The sequence below is a fragment of the Pyrus communis genome, chromosome 3, assembly GCF_963583255.1.
Source record: "Pyrus communis chromosome 3, drPyrComm1.1, whole genome shotgun sequence".
NCBI lineage: Eukaryota > Viridiplantae > Streptophyta > Magnoliopsida > Rosales > Rosaceae > Pyrus > Pyrus communis.
The window spans coordinates 3,685,120-3,707,782 of NC_084805.1; the positions used below are offsets into that span (position 1 = coordinate 3,685,120).

At 43.5% G+C, this 22,663-nt stretch overlaps 2 protein-coding genes and 1 non-coding gene across 3 annotated transcripts; 2 read left to right on the plus strand and 1 right to left on the minus strand.

The window, feature by feature from the left end:
• Positions 1–1,052: 1,052 nt before the first annotated feature.
• On the plus strand, positions 1,053–5,271 carry LOC137730065 (uncharacterized CRM domain-containing protein At3g25440, chloroplastic). The gene is made up of 5 exons (XM_068469134.1): positions 1,053–1,563; positions 1,709–2,141; positions 2,310–2,711; positions 4,579–4,739; positions 5,059–5,271. The coding sequence occupies exons 1-4, from the start codon at positions 1,496–1,498 to the stop codon at positions 4,729–4,731; spliced, it is 1,056 nt and encodes a 351-aa protein (XP_068325235.1). The 5' UTR covers positions 1,053–1,495; the 3' UTR covers positions 4,732–4,739; positions 5,059–5,271.
• Positions 5,272–6,033: 762 nt separating this feature from the next.
• Positions 6,034–6,185, minus strand: LOC137730361 (U4 spliceosomal RNA). Its single transcript, XR_011068124.1, has one exon. It is a non-coding gene; the product is annotated as a U4 spliceosomal RNA (small nuclear RNA).
• A 2,755-nt stretch (positions 6,186–8,940) lies between these two features.
• LOC137727689 (probable inactive receptor kinase At2g26730) lies at positions 8,941–11,068 on the plus strand. The gene is made up of 2 exons (XM_068466515.1): positions 8,941–10,282; positions 10,365–11,068. The coding sequence occupies exons 1-2, from the start codon at positions 8,941–8,943 to the stop codon at positions 11,066–11,068; spliced, it is 2,046 nt and encodes a 681-aa protein (XP_068322616.1).
• Positions 11,069–22,663: the final 11,595 nt, after the last annotated feature.

The following is a 22,663-nucleotide window of genomic DNA, read 5'->3' on the forward strand; positions in this document are numbered from 1 at the left end:
AGCCGACTTTGAACTTTTTTGCTAAAAAAAAATAAGCTGTTTGCAAGTTTTACAAGCCGAACATACATAGTATTCAAGTTGGATTTGTTTCTTAATCAACTTAAGTTAGGTTTGGTTGGTTCTTTTACGAGTGGAGCTTTGAGGAGCTAAACACGAGCTTAACTCTATGAGAGTTCAAACAGTTTCGACCCCGTTTACAGGCCTAATTATGTCTATTTCAAAAAAAATTATTTTCAAATTAAGCTACTAGACGCATTTTCGAATTATAAAAAATAGGGTAATGTTAGGTAGATTAAATTTGTAAACTAAATTTGCAATCTAAATTATGCGTCACCATTAAAAAGTAAACACGGTAATCAATACTTAAATAATAGTTCAATCATCAAATTCCCTATCACTTAGTTTACAAATTTTATCTTCCTATCATTACCTATCCAGTAAAGTTGTTTTGTAAAACTAAAACGAAAAATTTTCATAGACTCGATTTTGTAAACTAAGTATGTAAACTAAAATGATATAAAAGTTGATGATTTTATTATTACTTAAATATTAATTACCGTGCTAATTGTTTTATTAATGACACTTAGAGCATTTCCAAAGAAAATGTCAAATTGTCCAAATCAACAATAACTGTAATAAAAGGCAGCATTAATGTTTTCCAACCGAGAAGCCAAATCTGATATGGCATGACATAGATTGACATTTCTCCCCTTGCTGCCAAATTTGAGAACACCTTCAGATTTTTTTAATTAATTATTAAATGCTTATTATTAATTTTTTTTATTGGTTTAAAGCATTATCCTTTTGTTTCTTTTCATCCCCAATGCAAAGAAAATACATATGAATTATTATTTTATGTTTAAAATTTGATTTATCGATTGGACAGCAAAAATTTAAAAGATGTCAAAATATCATGTAAGCCTTCAAATTTAAAATTTAAATTTTAAATTTAATATCTCCTTTGAAAATTATCTCAGTATACAATTTTAATTTACAAATTTAGTTGCATTACTTGACCGAATCCCATCCCTGTACCAGTCACCAAACGAGCTCAACAAAATATAAGTCCCAGCGCGCCTTTTCTCCTTGAAATCTGTACACCATTCTAATGGTTGAACCGCCGCCGCTGCCGCTCCCTCAGGAAGCAGAACGACAGCGAGCCACTACTTCCCCCGGCACCAAAATCGTTAAATTACCATTGCCAACCACCTCGGATTAAACTGTATAATATTTACCCATCCCGACCCACCTAGGGCTACCCTCCACCACATCACTAGGAGCAACCCGCTACCTGACCTCGGCCACTCCCGGAGGAGTTCCCCAGTCTAGCCCGTACAAATTACAATACGTATCGTGGTGCTTATTTCCAAGGGTGATTACTTTACTTAGGTATTTTGGTTTGAATTTTAAGAATTTAATTAAGAATTGGGTTAAGAATTTTTTCCAAATTTCCCGTCAAATTCATTGTTGGGATCGGTTTTGGTTGACGCCCAAAATGTTAGCTTCTTCAGCTTCAGCTTCTGCTAGGGCCGTTTTTCGCTCTTGCCCAAATGCGATCAAAAGGTACTTTTTTTTCCTTTCATTTCACTTCCTCTCCTGTTTTTTGGCATTTTCATTCATATTTCTGCCAAGAATTTTTAGCATTAGGGTTAATAAATTATCAAACTCTGGATTGATTGTGTTGGAATGTGTATGTTTTTTTATACAGGGACCCTTTTCTCTGGTTGTATTGTGTAACCCAAAATGTTTTCGATCACTCGGTGCCATCCACAACATGTTTTACACACTCTCCTTCCGAAGCTTCGTGTACATCCTCCGCATTGGACTCGTTATCCGTGCGGAGGTCAAATGTTTTTACGTCTCATAGCATTCTTCGAAACTGGCTGCCTGCTACTGCTAGATGCATGAGCAGTACATCATTGGAGGTGAAGACAGACAATGATGTTGTCAGGTTTTCAATCGGCAAGCCACTCGATAAGACTGGTCCCTCAAACAATGGGAACAAGAAGATGGCTGTGACCCGACGTGTTAAAATGTCCAAGAAGGCCAAACTGAATGAACTGCGATTTTACCGCCTCAAGGCCAAAAAGAAGATGAACTCTCCAAACCCACAAGTTAGAATTATATACAAACTTGAAAAGGTTGGTTAGATGCTTTGTTCTCTTTGAATGCCTTGCTGCTACTATCTCACTATCTCATCATCTATAGTTTTACACTTAAGTGCCTTGATTTATCTTTACAAATAACCTTTTTCTTTCTAACTATATTCTTTTATTACTTTTATCTCAGTAAATTTCTGTATTCTTTAGGCAAAACGAAAGGAAGCATGGTTGATTGAGAAGTTGAGGAAATTTGAGGTTCCCAAAGCCCCCGCTGAAACACATGATCCTGAAATTTTAACTGAAGAAGAAAAACATTATCTTAAGCGAACCGGTGAGAAAAAGAAGAACTATGTCCCAGTAGGAAGGCGAGGAGTATTCGGAGGGGTGGTTCTAAATATGCATCTGCATTGGAAGAAGCATGAAACTGTTAAGGTCATTTGCAAGCCTTGTAAGCCCGGACAGGTTCATGAATATGCTGAAGAGCTTGCTCGACTGAGTAAAGGCATTGTGATTGACATAAAACCTAATAAAAGCATAATTTTCTACCGGGGAAAGAACTATGTGCAGCCGAAAGTAATGTCACCTCTGGATACATTATCCAAAAATAAGGTAATTTTCAGCTACCATTAGATTGTTCAATTTTCTTAATATGGAAGTTAGCGCCAGAAAGTATAGGAGGTTTAGACTGGGATTTTGTCTTGTCCTGAAAATAAAGTGTTCGTAACATTTTTGCACGTTATAAGTTATCAATTTGTTTGAGCGAAATAATTTTCTGTTAATGCTGAGTAGATATGATGTGATTATTGAGCTTTTTGCATTACAAGGAGTGTGCAATATACTGGATGTGATACACCATTATTTCTTCGTATTTTGGGATTTATAGTTTGAGTACACAGGTTCCTTTCTCTTTCAGAAATTTCTGTATTTGCCAATCTACCGGATGTAACACTTGTTTATACTTCTCCAGTTGATTGTCTTTTTATTTAATCCTGCTACAGCATTGTGTTTTTACTGTACTCAATTTTGACCAAATATGAATATTTTTGGGAGAATCGCTGCTGTCTTTTGCATTGCTCTGCTTTTTATCTTTTTGTGGATAACAATTGACACGAAAATTTGACACAGAAAATGTGATCTGAAAATGAAACTTTTCTTTAAATGCGTAGTTCTAATCTCTGTTTTATAGGAAACATAAACTACTTTTAACTAAAAGAAGGGCGAGTTACAAGAAATTTAAATTTTGATTCAGGTTAAATTGTCGTTTTTGTTTTAGTACCTTTATGGAGAAGAGATAAAGGATATTGTAGAGTAGGACTGAAATTTCACAAATTGTTAGATTCCAAGTAAGATTTTGTTTTCCAGAATGCATAAATAAGAAATAATTCTGGTTGCCCATGAATGATTTTAAGTCGTCTAACTATTTTCCATGGAAGTATTTTCTTTAAAAGTGTGTAGATGCTTGAGACAATAGGACCTCCTGTACCCATTTCGCTACACACTTGTAGTTGATTCACTTCATGGACTGGTGGAGATGGCTACGATTTTTAACATGATTGGAGATTTTTTATCGCTGGGGAATGAGTTTATCCCTTCTGCAATTTTCTGACGACAATTTCGTCAAGATTATTGAGCTGTTTGGGCTAGTATCGGGGCATAGGATTGATATTTTCAAGAGTGTTTTCTTGACATCAATATAGGGGACAGTAGGTTAGTTTCATCGGAGAGTTGAGTGGCCTCAGTTATTCAGGTCTCATTGGTGGCAATCCAATGTGTCTTAAAATCTGCAACTCAGTGGTAGAGAAAGTTAGGAAGAATTTAGAAGGGTGGAGGAAAGGTTGTTCTTCAAGGGTTACCCTTATTTGATAGAGTCGCATGCAACTTATTGCTCAATTGGTTTTGGGTTGTGTGGTCATATTATTTCAGGTACCTTGTGCAAATAACCAAGGGTGAAACTGTTAGCAATGAGAATTTAGAGGAGAGAAATAGGTCTTTTCTTGGTAAGTGGTTGTGGAGGTTCCTCTTGAGCAAACCTTGCAGGTCTCGATCCTTGGATGGAACCAGGCAGAGTAATAGTAGAGGGTGGACTGTGGGATTCTCAGCTTTGAGAGTGATTCTCTGCGAAGTCTTTTGAAATACAGTTAGCAATGAGAATTTAGTTTTTGTGTCCTGTTTCTTAGGTTGAGGATGGTATCTTTTGTTGGCTGCTGGTCAAATTTGGTTATGGCGTTCGTCTTTGATAACAAAATTATTCTGTGTTCAAAGGTCTTAAATAGAATGAAATTAAATTTACAGTTTTAGCTTATCTTATTTGTACTCCACATTATGATTCTATTATGAAATCATCACCCCAGAAGGTTGAGATATTGGAATTGACTTTTTCATGAAGGCCAATTGATCAATTGGTTTAAAAGCCATTGATTCTCACATGAATGCAAAGGTTAACGTTACAATTGCTTTTGTGTTTAAAACACTGCAGGCACTGGAAAAATATAAATACGAGCAGTCCCTCGAACATACAAGTCAGTTCATTGAAAAGCTTGAGAATGAACTAGAAGAGTATCAGAAGCACGTAGCTCGATTTAAGAAAGCAAATGAGGATGCAACACAAGAATCTTTGGTCAAGACATGAACAGTAAGGTATTTTACATGCCCTCAAACCTTATTTTGACCTCGAGTTCCCTTTTGCTTGAAAGCATTAATATTTCATTAACATGTGAAATGTTTTGACACCTTTGGATTTGGGATAGTCTGGATTGGTCTCAGACCAAGCTCTTAGAGCAATTGGGCCAGTAATTTGATTAGCGTTTTGAGTTTGCAAGATAGATCATTGATTAAAGATCGTGGGTTTGGGTAACTTGGTGTGTTTTTGGAAGATGGGTCTTCCTCAAAAACCATGAAAAACTTGAATGTTGCTTAGTGTGGTAGAATGACTAATTTTGGGGTCTCGCTTTTGCAGCAAACGTTTATGAAGCTGGTGTTGGAGGTGTGTCAGATTCTGCATTTCAATATCTTTGAAAAGTGAACTTGTCTTGGCTAAAAGATGGATGCAGCACCTTTGTGCTATATGCTCTTCGTGGATTCCGAAACTTTGGTGTTTAGTATTTGAAAGTGATCAATCTTTATCTGATTTAATTTTCCAGTTCTGTTGATAGCTGACTGGGAGGCGGAGAGGGAGAGAGGGAGAGAGGGAGAGAGGGGAGGGGCTGCCGTGGGGATGGGAGATGGTGTATGTGAAAATCCATTGGAAATTTGACAAACTAAAAAAAACAAAAAAACAAAGAAAGGCCACTTAGTACTACGGTATACTAATATTCCTTTTCGCTTATAAGAGAGATCATAGGTTCGATTTTCACTAAAGGTGAATTTGAACTAAATTATTGCTAGTCCATTTTTGAGACTAAGCCCACATTTTTTCCCTTAGTATAAATAATATCATTTGTTAAAAAAAAAAAAAAAATATATATATATATATATATATAATACTAGGGTTTTTATCACAAATGGTTCCTCAAATTGACCATGACCATCAAGATGGTCTTTGAAATTGACAATCAATCAATGTAGTCCTTGAAAATAGGTGTCGCAAATCAATATGGTCATTCCGTTACAATTCTGTTAAAAATTTCGTTAAGTGCTGATGTGACATATAAATGGCCCCATAAGATTGACAGGTTTTTATCACAAATGGTTCTTGAAATTGACTCACAGTATCAAGATGGTCCTTGAAATTGACCTATACCATTAAAATGGTTCCAAAAATTGAAAATCGATGAATGTAGTCATTGAAAATAGGTATCGCAAATTAATATAATCATTTCATTACAATTTTGTAAAAAAAAAAAAATTTGTTATGTGCTGATGTGGATTTAATAATTAATTAAAAAATTGTCTAAATACATTTTTGCACGATAGAATTTTTTTTCTTATAATAGGACCTAGTCCAAAGAGAGATCCCTTCCATAAATTCTCAAAGGCACAAGGCTTAACTAAGCCTAAGAGGGGGTTTGGAATTAGTTTTCAGCCAACAATAGACGCATCTCGGTTATAACCTCATTATCTCAAGGCATACCTCTGATCTTTGAGTCACCAAACCACCAGAGAAGCGTCGAACAAGCTCTTCAAAATTAAGGTTCTGAGGATGTTGACCGCTTAAATGTTAGCAGTGATGTCTCAGAAGTCGTTGCCAATCAGTCAAGTCGTCATCAAAGGTGATCTCGATCTAGGTTCAATTCGAAGAAGGGTGCTGAAGTGTGTAAAGATTGGTGTATTGAGATTTTTTTAAAGAATAGATAGCGAAGAAGGTAAAGGAATGTGGATTAGTATTGGAGCTGATTGCAGGACTGTGTTTTTGGGTTCTCAACTTTTTATTAACTATTAAATTATTACACCTATTTGTAATTTTTAAAAATTTAATTAGATTTGTGTTATCTATTTATATGTCACATCAGCATATAATAGAATTTTTGACAGAATTGTAATGGAATGACTACACTGATTTGGGACACTTACTTGCGGGACTACATTAATCGATTTTCAATTCTATAGACCATTTTGATGTCGCATGTCAATTTCAAGGACCATTTTGATGTTGCATGTCAATTTCAAAGACTATTTGTGAGAAAAGATAAAAAAAAAAAAAAACTTATGTGACCCATTTATATGCCACATTGGCACTTGTTATGTTACATGCGGTAAGATGTAAGTTGAAGAGAGTACTAGTATTACTAGTAGTGGGGCGTTGGCCCATTGCCCTAAAAGTTTAACATGGTATCATAGTAGGTTGATTGCTTGAATAAAAAATATTGCTGGGTTTTTACTTTGCATGTACGAATTAACAAAAGAAAATTAATGATAGATGTTGAATTATCTGCACGTATTGATCAATAGTGTTAGCTACTATGTAGCAGTCTCACGTAAAATAGAATATAAAATGAATGGTTCTACTTGGGACTAGTTTTGTATTGTTGTGCTCTTGAAAAAAAAAAAAAAAAACTGCATGTGTTGGGCAATGAGAATAAACAATTTTGAAATAAAGCAGTAAAATAATTAGTAAACTATAGTTGTAAAGTTGTTATGTTGTTTGATAAACTTTTATATAAAATAGCGTCGACTATGTAAAATGATAAAAAAAGACTTAATACGTATGTGTATTCATTTCATCATTTGGCAAATAAAGGTCAATTAATAAAAATATAAATATCTATACTAAAGGGGAGGGGATAGGTTTAGGGCTGGTTTGGTATTGTTGTGCTTTGAAAAAAAGCTGCTTCTGCTGTGCTGTGAGAATAAGTAGCTGTGAAATAAAGCAGCAGAGTGTTTGGTAAAATTTTTTGTAAAAGTGCTTTTGAAAAAAAAAAAAAAAACAGTATTATAGTGTTTGGTAAACTTTTATGTAAAACAGATGTGAAAAACAACCGGTTTTTCAAAGCTAGGTTTCGCAGCTTCTTATTTTTGGCTTTTTTTCACCCAAAACTATGAAGAAAAGCTGAAGCTGAATGTTTACCAAACACAAAAACAGCTCCCAGCTTTTTTCAGAATCACCTCAGTATCAAACCAGGCCTTAGTCTCACAATGGATTAGCAATAATGTAGTTCAAATTGGCTTTTGGAGAGAATCGGACCAAAGACACCTAAGACCGCTCACTTATAAGTGAAGATGAATACCACTATACCGTAGTACTGAGTGACAATTATTAAAAATACTTATTAAAAAATATTTATATTTTAGTTTAAACCTCTCACACTCTCATATCCCCAAATTTAAAAACCCAACAAGAAAATCAAACAAAACAAAAAAAAATGAAATTTGGTTGAAATTTTCAGACAAGAGAAGCTTACCAGATAAAGGACGTGAGCTAGGAGAACGTAACCTAGGAGAGGAGAGAGATCGTTGGGAGGAAGGATGCCCTAAAATTCAGATCTGATTTCTACAACTGGTAGCGTATAATAAACGAAAAAATGAGGGCATGATTGATTTTTGAAAAGTTCATTTAACGATATTGTTTACCCATGCTATAAGACCAAAAAAAAAATAAAGAAACCAGTTTTTTGAAGCTGACTTTTGCTATTTCAGTTTTTTGGCTAAAAATTGTGAAAAAAAAAACTGGTTACAAGTGTTTACCAAACACTAGGAACACCCAACTTTCATTTTTTTTTCTAATTTAAGCGGCACTGCTACTAGTAGGTGGTAAGATAGGGATTTGGATCCTCTCCAGAGCTAATGGAGAGATCCTCCTAACCAATCATCACGAGCCGTTGAATTTTTATCTAACGGCTACAATCATTATAACTTTAAAGGGACCCCTTATTTGTAGCCGTTGGATAAAAATCCAACAGCCCACGATGATTGATCATGAGGATGCTCTCCATTAGCTCAGGAGAGGATCCAAATCCGTAAGATAGCAACAAAATTGTAGTTCGGAACAAATAAAGCTTTTTCTCTGCTGTGCAAAGTGACAAACCAATACAAAATTAATTAATAATTTTTTTGAAGAAAACTAATTAATAATTAATTACAGTAAAATATGTCCAAATGCATTATCTACACACATATATATAAACTAACCCAAAATCCTCCATATCAACGTCGACAACAATGTAAAAACAGCCCTGTCCTAGGTTTTTTCAGCAAGAATGTGCACCATGTCCGTCCTTGTTTTCATCCTCCATCGACATAGAAACATTTAAATAGCTAGCTGTACGCAATAGAATTTTATGGGAATATTTGCTATTGCTTAGCTACAAATCGTCCGTCGAGATTTTCGATTACTTATTGTACTTATTGATCTTTATGCCATCAGTTGCTTGTTCATCATCAGAACAAGTATTGAATATTGATGATGGAAAAACATTACCTTATTGCTGTTCTTATTCTTGTTCCGTGTTTGCTGTTACGCGTTAGATGCGCTACAGCCCAGATTGGGTACAGCGGAAAGGAGAAGGATGCTCTTACTGCCCTCAAGACTAGTTTCAATCATCCCTTCCTGAATGCTAACTGGACGGGTGATCCATGCTTCATGAGTCAGCCTTCCATGTGGTATGGAATTCAATGCACTAATTTCAGTAACATTGGCCGCGTCACTGGAGTTGTGTTACACAGTATGGAACTCAGAAGCAACATCAAGCTCGACGCGTTCATGGACTTCACTGAGTTGGCAACCCTGAGCTTGAAGAACAACTCTCTATGGGGAAACATGATGGACTTTAGTCTCAACCTGAAATTGACGCATATTGATATGTCCGGCAACATATTACATGGGGAAATTTCACACTCGCTTTTGAGTCTTGGGATGTTGGAGTCGTTGCTGCTTCAAGATAATGACTTCGGGGGTCCTATTCCAGAATTTAACCAATTGACCTTAAAGGCATTCAACGTCTCGAATAACAATCTTAGCGGATTGATCCCAACAACTCATGCTCTCCAAGCATTTGGCTATGATTCTTTTTCTGGTAACGCAGGATTGTGCGGGCCGCCTTCTTCCATTTTATGCAAATCTTCTAGCACCACTCATGGAATTGACAACCCAGCATCTGGTCAAGTTGGTAAACCTAGTTCTTCCAAGTCCGAGGATAAGTTAAGCATGTACTGGTTCCTTTTGGATGTTGCTGCTCTTGTAGCTGTAATTTTGCTTTTCCTTCTTTACTATAAGAAATCACAGAAGCTAAAAAAGATGATGAAACAATTGGAGAAGACTAAATCGGCATCACCGAATCAGGACGAAAAAGGTGAGGTTGGTGATGATAAAGACAAGAGGATAGAAGAAGGCCGTCAAGATCAGACAATGAAAGCTGCCGAGGTTAAAGGACAGGATCAACACAAGAGAGGGAAGCTGGAATTCATTCAGCCCCACGGAGCAGATGATCATCAAATATTTGAAATGGGAGATCTTCTAAAAGCATCCGCGGAGAGTTTAGGGAATGGCATCTTTGGGAATAGCTATAAGGCGGAGATAGTGACGATGAATAACGTGGCAGGCAATCAAATTAAGCAATTCGTGGTAGTTAAGCGGCTAAGGGATCTGAAGCCACTGGTTAGTGAAGATTTCACAAAGCAGTTGCAGCAGATTGCCAGTCTGAAGCACCCCAATTTGCTGCCTCTTCTTGCTTACTACTTCTTCAAGGATGAGAAGTTGTTGTTGTATAAATACATTCGCAAAGGGAATTTGTTCAACCGATTGTTTGGTACGTACCTATATATTACGAATACGAGTGAGTTAATTCTTCTAATTGATATTTACGAAGATAGTTGTTTATATATATGCAGGAAAAAGAGGTCCAGACCGCATTCCATTTGGATGGAGGTCAAGACTAATAGTTGCTCGAGATGTAGCCCGAGCAATCGAGTATCTCCACAGGAATGCGACCTCATCAATACAAAGCGGCAGCAGCAGCAGCAGCAGCAGCACTAGCACCGCCCCTCACGGGAACTTAAAGTCAACGAACGTTCTTCTGGATGATAATGATGGGGTTCTTGTTTCTGATTATGGCTTTGCTTCGGTTGTTGCGATTCCAGTTGCAACACAGCGCATGGTCATATACAAATCGCCGGAGTACCAAAAGTCCAAGAAAGTCTCGAAGGCATCTGATGTTTGGAGCTACGGCAGCCTTGTTTTAGAGCTCTTGACAGGAAAGATCTCAGCTTGCACAGCCCAACTGGGCATGAATGGTGTAGACCTCTGCAGTTGGGTTCACCGAGCAGTTAGGGAGGAATGGACGGCTGAGATATTCGATATGGAAATAACCATGCGCAGAAGAGCCAGTAGTGATATGGTTAGACTGCTAAAAATTGCAATGCGTTGCTGTGATCCGTCCCCTGAGAAGCGACCAGGGATGGATGAAATTGTGAGAGAGCTGGAAAATATAAGGGTTACTGAATCAGAAATCGATGAAGATGAAAGCTCGTCTTTCGATCAATCCTTAACAGATGAGTCCGTATCAGCCACCGCCCTTCCTGCAAGATATAAGTAGTATTATCATAGCCTTTTTACAGGGATACCACAATATAACACACAACATACTTCCATCCACTTTATGGGACTCCTCCTTGTCAATCTAGTTGTAATTAGCGTATTTTTACTTATAATGTCATCAACAGAATCGTAATTTTACTTATAATGTCATGCTCTTCTGCTTTACATTGAGGCGTTTTTGTAGGGTTTCTATTTGCTTAATTCTGTACTTATTTTGCGCTGTTTTCTATTTGAATGAATGAATGAATTAATAGTTGAGTCTTATGCCTTCATCACAATCGAATCGATCAAATTGGAAAGTGTTTACTTTGCCTTACATATTGGACGAAACTAACTTTTGGGTATGTTACAAAATCGACAATGACGAACAACGATTGTGAAGGTTTTTAATCCGAAGCTTGAATTTAGGTGTTGTTGACCCTAAAAATTACAAAACCTACGTGGCGCGCAGGCCGAGTAACTAATAAGCTAACTACGTCATTCGGTCGAATGCGGGGCGTGCCAACTCGTCGGCCGAGCCTGGCCGAGGAGTAAAATTTGTTGATGTAGCTTTGAGCGCGTTGCTGACTTCTTTAACTTGCGATTGCGATCGAGGAAGGAACACTCTCGGTCTCTGGGTTCTACAGCCTGAAGACAAGGCTGCTAATTCTGCGGAGTTCACAAATCGTCCGAGCCCGATTCGGTCACTGTGATTATATTCGTGAGAGTATAACCACGTCGAATCGAGACCAAGGTGTATGGGCACAGGTACTCGAACGTAATATATGTCTTGATGGTAAACGTAGTTCGGCCGTCGGAATGCCGAACCCTGAAACTCACCTGTGAGTATCCGATCATAAAACCACTCGGCGACCAGTACGCCGAGCAATGTAATTCGTAACACCTAACTAGGCCGAGAAAGCTTAGTAAGGTGACCTCTGCCAACAAAGATTCGAAAACCTTTCTCGACCGAGACTTGGATAGATAATCGGTCGACCTCGACGCAGTGCTGTTTATCCAAACTGAAGATGCTTCTTGGTCGGCTGATTCTGCGGCAGCAGTGCTGTTTATCCAAACTGAAGGTGCTCACCGGTTGTTTCTACAGTGCTGTTTATCCAAACTGAAGGTGTGTCGGCAGGAAAAAGAAAAGGAAAAAATCTCAAGGTGATTGAGAGGTTTTGCGCAGGGCAATTGTATGCTGAGTTGAAGGTCCTTTCCGTTTGCATGATTTCTTGTATTTATAGTACCCCATTCCTTGAATCCGACTCCGATTTGGATTGGGAGTCCTTGTCCCACTTCGCATCTTCCTCGAACAAACCTACTCCCACTGGGATTCTGAATTTTCCTTCTTTTCGGGACTTCATTCCTTGCTGGTCGAGAATCCTAGTTGTACCAGGACTTCCTCGACCTTTCTATTTATCTGGACTTTTTAGGATTTGGCTGACCCTGCCAGCTGGCCCGGGCCTTATTATTCGGCCCATATTATTTGTCATCACCTTGGGCCGAGCGCATCCTGCTGCTCGGCCCAGCAATAATATTTTAGGCCCAAACATTGCCCCCTCGCTTCTGAGGTCGCCGACCGTTAACTCTTGGTCGGGCCTCGACCTTGAAGAAGCGAAAACGTTTATTGCTTTTTGGATTTTACTTCCTTAATGACCGTTATTCCTGCGCATTTATGAGACATGATTGCACTTTCCTCGTTGCCCCCAACGCGTGGCCACGTGTCGATTCTCCGCTGCTCTTAAAACTTTCAATCGTGAGCCTCGAAACCATGCCCTAACTGGAACGTCTTATCCTCATTAATGCTTTAAAACTGGCGCCGCACGCGATCGTGCGTCCTGGATTTTCGACTCCTCGATCCCCTCTTCGCAGGTTCCCAAAATATCCGAAATGATTGGAATCTTTCCGGGTTAAGTTTCCCCCAAAATTAAACCAGTGCTTTTTTAATTCCAGCGCCTTCCGAATTTCAGACGTTTGATATTCATTCTGAAAAGCCTATAAATACCCACTTTTCCACCATTCGCATCTTACGCTTTCAGAAACTCCAAAATCCCAATTCTCTCAGACTTGTTCAAACCAAAACCCTTCTAGTTCTTCCTTCTGCGATTTCTTCACCAGTTTTCCAAACTATCTCCTATCACCTTTCCAAATGGCCTCCTTTATCTCGAAGCTCTCTGACGAGATCAACAAATGCAAAGATTTCATTGATCGGAATGCGATCAAAACACTACGCTTTGAGAATGACATGGCTACCTCTCATCAGATTCTGGGCCCCCTCTTCAGGGATGCAGTGCCGTCGTGTATCACCAATCTTCTCAAAGAGCAATGCCTAACACCCCTGCTCCAGGGGTTCGACTGGTCCAAATGGTGCTTGGCTCGGCCTCAAGGAGCTTGGCCCTCGACCACTACAGCCTGGGCTGCCTGGGTGGATCGAATGAGATCAATCTTCGGTGAGGAATGGAAAGCCCTCGGCATCTATGATGCCATCCTGTTATCGACCATGGAGATTACCATGGATAAGGAGCTGCTTATGGCGGCCTTGACTCTATGGTGCTCGGCTACCAACACCATGGTCCTTCCATTCGGACCCCTCGGCCCTACTATCCTCGACATCTCGGCCATTCTTGGGACTCCACCATCGGCCTCCCAATTGACGCTGCTCTTTCTGGATGTCCCTCCCTTCTTGACCTGAAGGCACTTTTCGACGAGCGGGCCGTCGAAACGCTCAGCCGAGGAGATCGAGAGCCTTCCAGAGAAGAAGTTCAGAAGCTTCATAAGAACTTCTTCAACTACAACACTCTGATTCTCCACTTTGCCGGCCGAGGCGAGGAGAGTCTCAAGAAGGGAGAACACGAAGCCTTCCTTTTCTATTGGTACAACAAATTTATTTGTTGTACCAAGTCGAACAAGTGCTTGGTCGAGAATATGCCGGTGGCCCAGGCCCTGGCTAGTGGTCATTCTCTGGCGCTCAGCTCGGCTATTCTTGCCAACCTCTTTCGTTGCTTGGCCGAGACGACCATCAACAAGATTGACCCGCACCAGAATGGGCCCCTCTGGGTTTTCCAACTCTGGCTGCAGGTCTATTTCTCCACCCTTCGGCCTGAGGTCCCCGCCTTCCAGCGCTCGGCCGCCCTCGGCCCCCAACTTGCCTCTCGACCGGCTCCTCCTCACCGGGCTGACGAGGTCCTCAAGCATTTTTTCGGCCTCGACGTCCTTTCGGACGACGAGTTCCTGGTGTGCCGGCGCCAGGAGTATCCTGCTTCTATCGGGCTCCCGACGGCAACTTGGGCCGCGGCCGAGGACGCAGGCCTTCGTCAGTCCTGGGGGTCAATCGTACTGGCTCGCGACCTTCCCCTTGGTTGCGATGCCCGCCGAGCCGGTTGGGAGGTCTACCAGCCTCACTTTGACGCCCGACAGCTCGGCTACCTCCAAGGTTGCCCCGTACCCCTGATCGTCTCTCGTTCCCTCCTGAGCCGGGGACGTCTTTCTGGTTCTTCCGAGAGGGAGTGCCGGTCGATGGAGCAAGAGTTTCAGGATCGGTGCAAGAAGTTCCGTCTTCGGCCAACCGTTCCGGAATCCTTGGGCACCGACACATTTGGGGACTGGTGGGACGAGTACACTGGCGACTTCTTCGGTGCCTCGGCCGAAGACGTGGTGAGCAAAGTGTTTGGTGACCGGCCCAGACCAGCGCCCTCGACTCAACCTAAGGAGTCGGTCCAAGGTATATTATTGACTAATTACTTTGCTACCTCAGAAACAGAGAAACTCACTTGTACTTGTTACTAATTACTTTGCTATTTCAGGGGGTCGCGGGTCGAAGACGGTCGAGGTGATCGCCGCGGTGGCAAGGGCAAAGAAGCTTGTGCCCAAGAAGAGGACCCTTGTCACCGAGCGGACGGTCCCTTCCAAACGCCCCCACCGAGAGGCCGAGCCGGCGGAGGAGGCCCATCGCCGTTCTAAACGCGTCAAGAAATTTGCGAAGAAGGGCGACCGGGAAATTCATGTCGTCCCCAGTGACACTACTGGGACGCCTACTCCCGCCGGCTCTCCTTCTGTGCCGGCTGCCCCAGCCGATCCAATCGTTGCACCTGCTGCAGCTTCGGAGCCGGTCGTGGCGCCTGAAATGGGGAAGTCGGCTGCGCCTGCCGAAGCTCCCTCGACTCCAACGGTCGTTTTGGAGGTATAATTCTGCTCCTACTCTTGGTTGGTTAGGTTTCCGGTCGTAATGCTAAATGATCTCTTTTGTTCAGGATGTCGAGAGCGAGAGTGATGCAGTCCCGTTGGAACGCCGTCGTCGACCAGTCAACTCTCCTCCCGTCCATCCTCCTTCGGTCGTCGAGGCGACCGCTCGACCACGTCCTACTGCGGCGGATCGTGGCAAGAGACCTGTTGCCGATCCTGAGGCCACGGCTGAAACGCCGATCTACCCGCAGGACGAAGACCCTCCTATTCCTCCGCAGGAAGTCTCTTCGGCCTTTGTAAGTCTTGCTTTTTTTTTTTTTTTTTTTAAAAAACTATTAAATGTCAGGTGCCCGAACATTCATTTCACCGGCAATTTTATGCGCCGAGGGGCGTTGTTTACATTTCTTGGCCGCCATCGTGGCCATCAAATGTAGATGACCTCCACCGGCCGCGTGAATTGCGTAGCGGTCTAAGGCACTGGGCTCGGCCATTAAGTTCCCTGGGTTCGAGCAATGACCCAGAGGGCATGGCCGAAGTCTCTTCTCGGCAGGTCTAAAACACTTCCCTTTTTTATGCATTATATCACGTCTTTCTTTCCTTCACTAAGTTCTCTTTTTATGTGCAGCCGTCGTGGGAAGTGGAGCTTGACGCTCTTCTTCAGAGCACGACCGGTGAGGCCGGCTCCTCTGCAGCTCCGGCCGAATCGGCGGGAGCCACGCCCGCCGAAGTCTTCGTGAAGCTGCACGAAGTCTTGTCTCTGACTGCCTCCCAAGCTCTCCGGTGCAAGGGCCTTGACTCTGTTGGAGAATGTCTTAATGACCTCGCCAGCGGTGGTCACCTGAGCCCGGAGGGCATCTCTTTCCTAACCGACCTCCTGGAGCGGACTCGGCAACACTTTCTTATCTTCGAGCGTGCGCTACAGGCCGAGGACGATTTGAAGGTGGCCAAGGTCGCGCATGAGGCTGGCCAAGTAGAGATGGAGGCTTTCAAGGCAAAGAAAGCAAAGCTGACCGAGTTTGATCGCCAGATCTCTGACCTCCAGCGTCAGATTTCTGACCTTCGACGCCAAAGGTCGGCTGCTGCTTCCGAGCTTGAGAAGGATTTTGAGGCTAACAAGGCTCGGCTGACGGCCTTCGCTGCCGGCGCACGGCGTATCCAGCAACTGCAGTGCAACAAGAAGACGCGGCAGGCTGAGATAATTTTGAGCGAGGCGAAGTGGCTGGAGCTGAAAGCTGCCCTTGAGACTTTCCTCCCCTCGACCCCCTAGGAGTTTAAATCATTGTATTTGTTCTCTTGTAATGATTCTTTTTGTTATCAATACAATGGTTATTTTGCCATCAATACAATGGTCGTTTTGCTGTCAGTATAATGGACTTACTCTTGCATTTCCCATGTAATTGGGTAGTACTTCTTTAAAAACTTTCCATTAATCGGCAATTTGTGAACTGAACCCGTCCGATCTCGTAAATGATATGCCCCCTTGCCGAGGACTTTGTGAACGATGAATGGCCCTTCCCAATTTGGCGACCACTTACCAAACCTGGGGTCTTTGATTCCAACAGGCAACACAGTTTGCCAAACCAATTCTCCTTTGCCGAACGTTTTTTGTCTTACACGCTGGTTATATGCTCGTTCGGCAATTTTCTTTTGCGCAATCAACAAGTTACCTGCGTCGATTCGACTTTCTTCTAAGTCTTCCAACTCTTGTTGCATCGCTTGACTGTATTCAATACTGCACAAATCATTCTGCTCGATTACTCGCAACGAGCTTATACTCAACTCGACCGGTAACATAGCATCGTGTCCATAAGTTAACGCATAAGGAGTGGTTCCAGTGGCCGACCGGGGTGAAGTTCGGTATGCCCATAATGCTTCATATAACTTTAAATGCCACAAACCAGGTTTCTCTTTTACCATTTTTTCAAGGATGCCGATCAACACTTTGTTGCTTGCCTCGGCCTGTCCGTTTGCCTGTGGGTAGTACGGCGTAGATTGCTCGAGTTGGATATTCAAACTTGCCGCGTATTCCCTAAACCTATCGGCCGTGAATATAGTGCCATTATCAGTTATGATTGTTTCTGGCACGCCGAATCTGGTCACAATATTCTCCTCTACGAAGTTGCATACCTCTTTAGCAGTTAATTCGGCGTATGACCTTGCCTCGACCCACTTAGTGAAATAGTCGGTTGCTACAATTATCCATGCGTGCTTCGCTGCCCCTGATGACGGCGTGATTTTGCCAATTACATCCATTGCCCAACCCTTGAACGGCCATGGTTTAGTAACCGAGTGTAGCAATTCGGCCGGGGCTCTTTGCACGGGTCCATGAATTTGGCATGATACGCATCTCCGTGCATATTCGATGCAATCCTTTAATATATTGGGCCAAAAATAACCGTGTCGTCGGAGCAACCAGCGCATCTTTCGTCCAGATTGGTGTGCTCCGCAAATTCCTTCATGTACCTCGGCCATTACTTGGGCAGCCTCGTGTGGGCCGAGGCACAATAGTAGTAAACCATCCTCGCCCTTGCGATATAATTCATTTTGATACGACACATAATTCGTGGTGAGCACCTTCGTTCTTCGGTCGTGTTTCCCATTGGGGTTATCGAGGTACCGTAACATCGTCTTTCTCCAATCATCTGGTTCTACTTCGACGACACATACTTCTATGGGATCTCCTCGTTCTAGTAGGGATGGGAGCGACATTACCCTTGTACGTATTACGTGCGCGCGTTGGAGAGTTTGCTAATTGATCAAGGCGGGGTACGATCGTTGACCCGTGGTCGCAAGTCCCACAATTCGACCTAGTTTGCCCCCCATGAGTTGTGCTCCGGAGGCGATCTGGGCGAGTTCGTCGGCGTCAGTATTGTGAATACGTGAAATGTGTTCAAATGTGATTCGTTCGAACGACTCGGCCAGGTAGGTGGCGACCATGTGATAGGGAGCTAAAGTACAACTCATGCAGCGAAACACGCCGTTCAGCTGGTTAATCACGAGTTCAGAATCACCAAGGACGAGAATGCGGGGGGCCCGCAGATCGTGTAAAACATGGAGGCCGATAATGAGGGCTTCATACTCGGCCTGATTATTGGTGCAGCTGAAATCTAACTTGAGAAAAAAATACCATCGGCAGTGGTCCGGCGACTGAATTGCGATACCGACCCCGGCCGAGGTCGAAGTACTGGAACCATCAAAATGCATAGTCCAATGGTTATCGCGTGTGGTGACGAAACCGATGTCGACGTCGCCCCCCTCAAAACCATAAGGGGATGGGTGTTGTGCCAGGAAGTCGGCGAGGGCTTGCCCCTTGACGGCCTTTTGTGGTACATACTAAAGGCTGAACTCGGATAAGGCGAGTGTCCATTTCTCGATTCGGCCTTTGACCATAGGCCGAGTCAGCATGTAACGAATTACGTCGGTTTGGGCGATGACCTGCGTAACTGTGGGGAGCATGTAATGCCGAAGTTTGGATGCGGCAAAAAACAGCGCTAAGCAAAGTTTTTCGACAGGTGCATAATTAATCTCTGGGGAATTCAGGTTTCGGCTAAGGTAAAAGATAGCTTGTTCACGCCCGACATTATTATCTTGCGCGAGGAGGCAACCAATGGATTCGTCGGCTGCCGAAATGTATAACTTAAGGGGTTTGTTGCGACAAGGTGGAACGAGCACTGGTGGAGTGGAAAGGGCCACCTTGATCTGCATAAACGCAGTTTGATGCTCTTCGCGCCATTCAAATCGGTCGGTCTCCTTCAGTTTAAGGAGCGTAGAGAATGCCTTCATTTTACCGGCCGAATTGGCGATGAAACGCCGGAGGAAATTTATCTGCCCGAGTAACGACTGGAGCTGTTTCTTTGTCGTCGGAGGTGGGGCGCTGATGATGGCGCGGGCTTTATTTTCATCGACCTCGATGCCACGATGGTGTACCAAAAATCCTAGGAAATTATCGGCCGAAACACCGAAAGCACACTTGGCCGGGTTCATCTTGAGGTTGTTTTTGCGCATGCGAAGGAACGCTTGCCTTAGGTCGTCCAGGTGTGTTTGACGACGTTTGGATTTTACGACCACATCATCGATATAAACTTCGACGATTGTACCGATTAAGTCGTGGAAGATCATATTCATGGCTCGTTGGTATGTGGCGCCGGCATTCTTGAGGCCGAAAGGCATGACTACCCATTCGTAAGTACCAAGTGCCCCCGGGCAACGGAAAGCCGTCTTGTGGACGTCAGCTTCGGCGATGAAAATCTGGTTGTAACCCGCATGACCGTCCATAAAAGATAGCAGTTCATGATTAGCTGCGGCATCAATTAATAAATCTGAAATCGGCATCGTATATTCATCCTTGGGAGTAGCCAGATTTAGATTACGGAAATCGATGCAAATGCGAAGGGCACCGTTTTTCTTTAACACGGGGACGATATTGGCCAACCATTCGACATACCGAGCGGTCCTAATAAACCCGGCTTTCAGAAGCCGAACTAATTCTTCCTTAATGCCGAGTTGTACTTCGTTTGAAAATCGGCGAGGAGGTTGTCGAAAAGGCTTACACCCCTCCTTGATGCGTAGCTCATGTTCTACAAGGTTTCGGTCGAGGCCAGGCATTTCATGATAACTCCACGCAAAGCAATCTTTAAACTCATGGAGTAGCTTACGGAGTTCGACCTTCATGGACGGTGGGAGTAACGCACTAATAAATAATGTTCGAGGATCCTCGGCCGTGCCTACGTTAACTTCCTCTAACGGGTCCTTGACTTGAGGTCGATGGTCTTCGAGTTCGGCCGGCGCAGCCTGAACTTTATCGAACGATAGAACGGGGCCGTTATCTGCTTCGGCCAGAAATTCGATCAAATTGATGCCAGAATGTGGTTGCTTGGTAATGGCGTACCAATGGGCCAGCAGACGTTCCATTGTAGATGAAACCGCGGCCTGACGCCGTTCTTGCGTGGTGTGCTCAATCATCGGCATTGATGACCAAGTTCGCCAAGCCAAGTCTCGCCGAATCCTGTTGGACAGTCTCGGCGCCGACCTCAATCACTTTTTGTACCGAAATTCTCGTCGGCCGCCCATCCTCGTTAAGGCCTTGGAGGGTGATGTAGCCGACGTGATCATCATAATAGCGAGCCTGAATCATGTTGGTTTCAAATGGTTGGTTATCGGCTGGGTGGACTACGACTGATTTGCCATCCCAAAAGATGAGGACTTGGTATAGTGAGGAAGGAATGCAACTGGTTTGGTGGATCCAGTCGCGGCCAAGTAATGCGTTATAATCGGTCTTGGAATCAATGATAAAGAATGCCGTCATGTGTTGACGGCCGGCAATGCTAACTTCCAACGGGAGCACCCCTTTGGTCTGAGATTTGTCACCAACAAAGCTGCTCATAGTGATTCCTGATGGAATGAGTTCATTATCAGAACGACGTAAGGCCTTCATGACGGATATCGGCATAATGTTGACTGTGGCTCCACAGTCGACAAACACTTTAGAAATGGGAAATCCTTCGATGTGAGCCGTGACGTACAACGGCTTCAGGTGTTGGAGATTAACCGAGGGGGAGCGGGGAAATAGCTCGGCCAAAGCGGCTTTAAGGTTATCCCCGCTCTGGTTTTCTCTATCGTCGTCGTTTGCGACGAAGTCTACTTGTGTTGCTTCCTCGGCAACTACGTCCCCGTCCAAGAAACTTGACTGGTGGGTACTCGGTTGGAATTCAGCTGGTAGGACGTGGACCATACTGATCTCCATATGTTCGAGGACCGAGGGGCCCATGGGGTCATGGTCGTCGTCTTCCGGAGAACTATCCTCTGTAGCAGTCGTCGGAAAATCCTCGATCAAACTTTTGAGTTCCTCGGTAAGAGCCGGTATCCGAGACGTGGGAACCAAATCGAGTGCGGGTGAGCCATTTCCTTCGGCGATGTGGACTGCCGAAGATTTTCGTTGGTCCTTTGTTACACGGGCTCGTTCTTCATATGCAATACGGGCGTTCCTTGTGTCTAAATAGGTATCCAATCGTGCTATCCGTTTTTCCTCGTCGGCCGTGAGGCCGAAGAGCGATACAGCCGAGAAGACTTCGAAATGATAGCGTAAATGCTGAAGGTCTTCGAGCGAAAAGGGTAATTCGGCGGCGTCGATATCTGTATAAGGATCGACCTCAAAACCAAGGACCCGAGCCTCCCGGATATGTTGAAACCTAGCTTTAATGGCTGGATCAGAAGTTTTCTGGATAATTTGCTCGGCATCAGGGCAAGTTAGCGCCAAGTCGAGGGCTTCCTGACATGCCTTGGGGAGTCCGTACAAGTCATTTGCGGAGTACTTCTTATGAAATTCTCGCATGTATTCCATGGATGCACCGAGGAACGGAGGGTGTAAGTTGCGCCGTATTTTGATAAGCGGCTCGCGGGGTGGTAACGGAGAAAGTTTCCTTTCGGCCTCTTTTGTAAAGTACTCTAAACGAGCTCTCGTTTCCCCAGGCCGGAGAAGGATCTTAATACGTTTCTCAGCCTCCTCAATGGTGGTTTCGAAATCAGCCTCCGCTACTTTCTTCCCTTCGGCTAACTCGGTCATGATAGTCGGGGTTGGCCGTTCGCTACTATCTTCCACGGCCTGTTTTGGTTGCCATTGATTGGCCGGGCTGGCCTGCGCTCCTCGTCGCCGAGCCATGCAATCTATCCGTTGACGACGACGTTTTTGGGATTTGGACAGTGCCGTATACAAACCAGTCGAAGAATTGTAACTGTACCAGCATTGATCCGATGTCCTTGGTGGTTTGAAAGTTTTGCGATCGGCCGGTGAGGCCGAACTATTAGCATTGCGCGAGTAATAATCCTCATTGTAGAAAGGTGCGTCGAAATCCAAACGCCGCCTGACCGAGGTCTAGTCTTTCGGCCGTACTTGTGGGCCGAGTCGATCAAACACTTGATGTCGTGGACTTAACCCTGTCGACGATGTTGTAGGGGCCGCAGGTGGTGTTGAAGATGTCTTCCTTCCAGGCTCCACTGGTGTTTTACAATGGTCACATAACACCTTCGATCCACAAGTTCCGTCGGATTTTGACCTTGTCATCGGCTCATCGGCGGGTTGCGTCGATTGTTCCGTTGGTGGTGCATTTGAAAAGATATCAAGCTTTAGTCTTGTTTGACCATTTTGTCGACGGATATGCTGCACCGGGACATATTCGGCCTTCCCTTTGTTTTTGGGAAGGTGAGCATCCACCATACCAATCGTTGTTGAAAGGAAAGGATTAACGTCGACCGCCATCTTTTCCGGAAATTTCAACTTTCCTTTTTCAATCCAGCTTTGAATTGTGTCCCGGAACACAACACAATTATTGGTTGCATGCTTATTAGAATTATGATATTTGCAGTATATCTTTCCTTTTAATTCATCGGCCTTAGGGATAGTATGCCCCGGCCGAAGCTTGATGATTTTTGCTGC

Coding starts and splice junctions, on each gene's coding strand:
- LOC137730065 (XM_068469134.1), top strand. CDS start 1,496: ATGTTAGCTTCTTCAGCTTCAGCTTCTGCTAGGGCCGTTTTTCGCTCT. Junction 2,142..2,309: donor TTATATACAAACTTGAAAAG/GTTGGTTAGATG, acceptor TGTATTCTTTAG/GCAAAACGAAAGGAAGCATG. Junction 2,712..4,578: donor ATACATTATCCAAAAATAAG/GTAATTTTCAGC, acceptor AAAACACTGCAG/GCACTGGAAAAATATAAATA.
- LOC137727689 (XM_068466515.1), top strand. CDS start 8,941: ATGGAAAAACATTACCTTATTGCTGTTCTTATTCTTGTTCCGTGTTTG. Junction 10,283..10,364: donor TTTGTTCAACCGATTGTTTG/GTACGTACCTAT, acceptor ATATATATGCAG/GAAAAAGAGGTCCAGACCGC.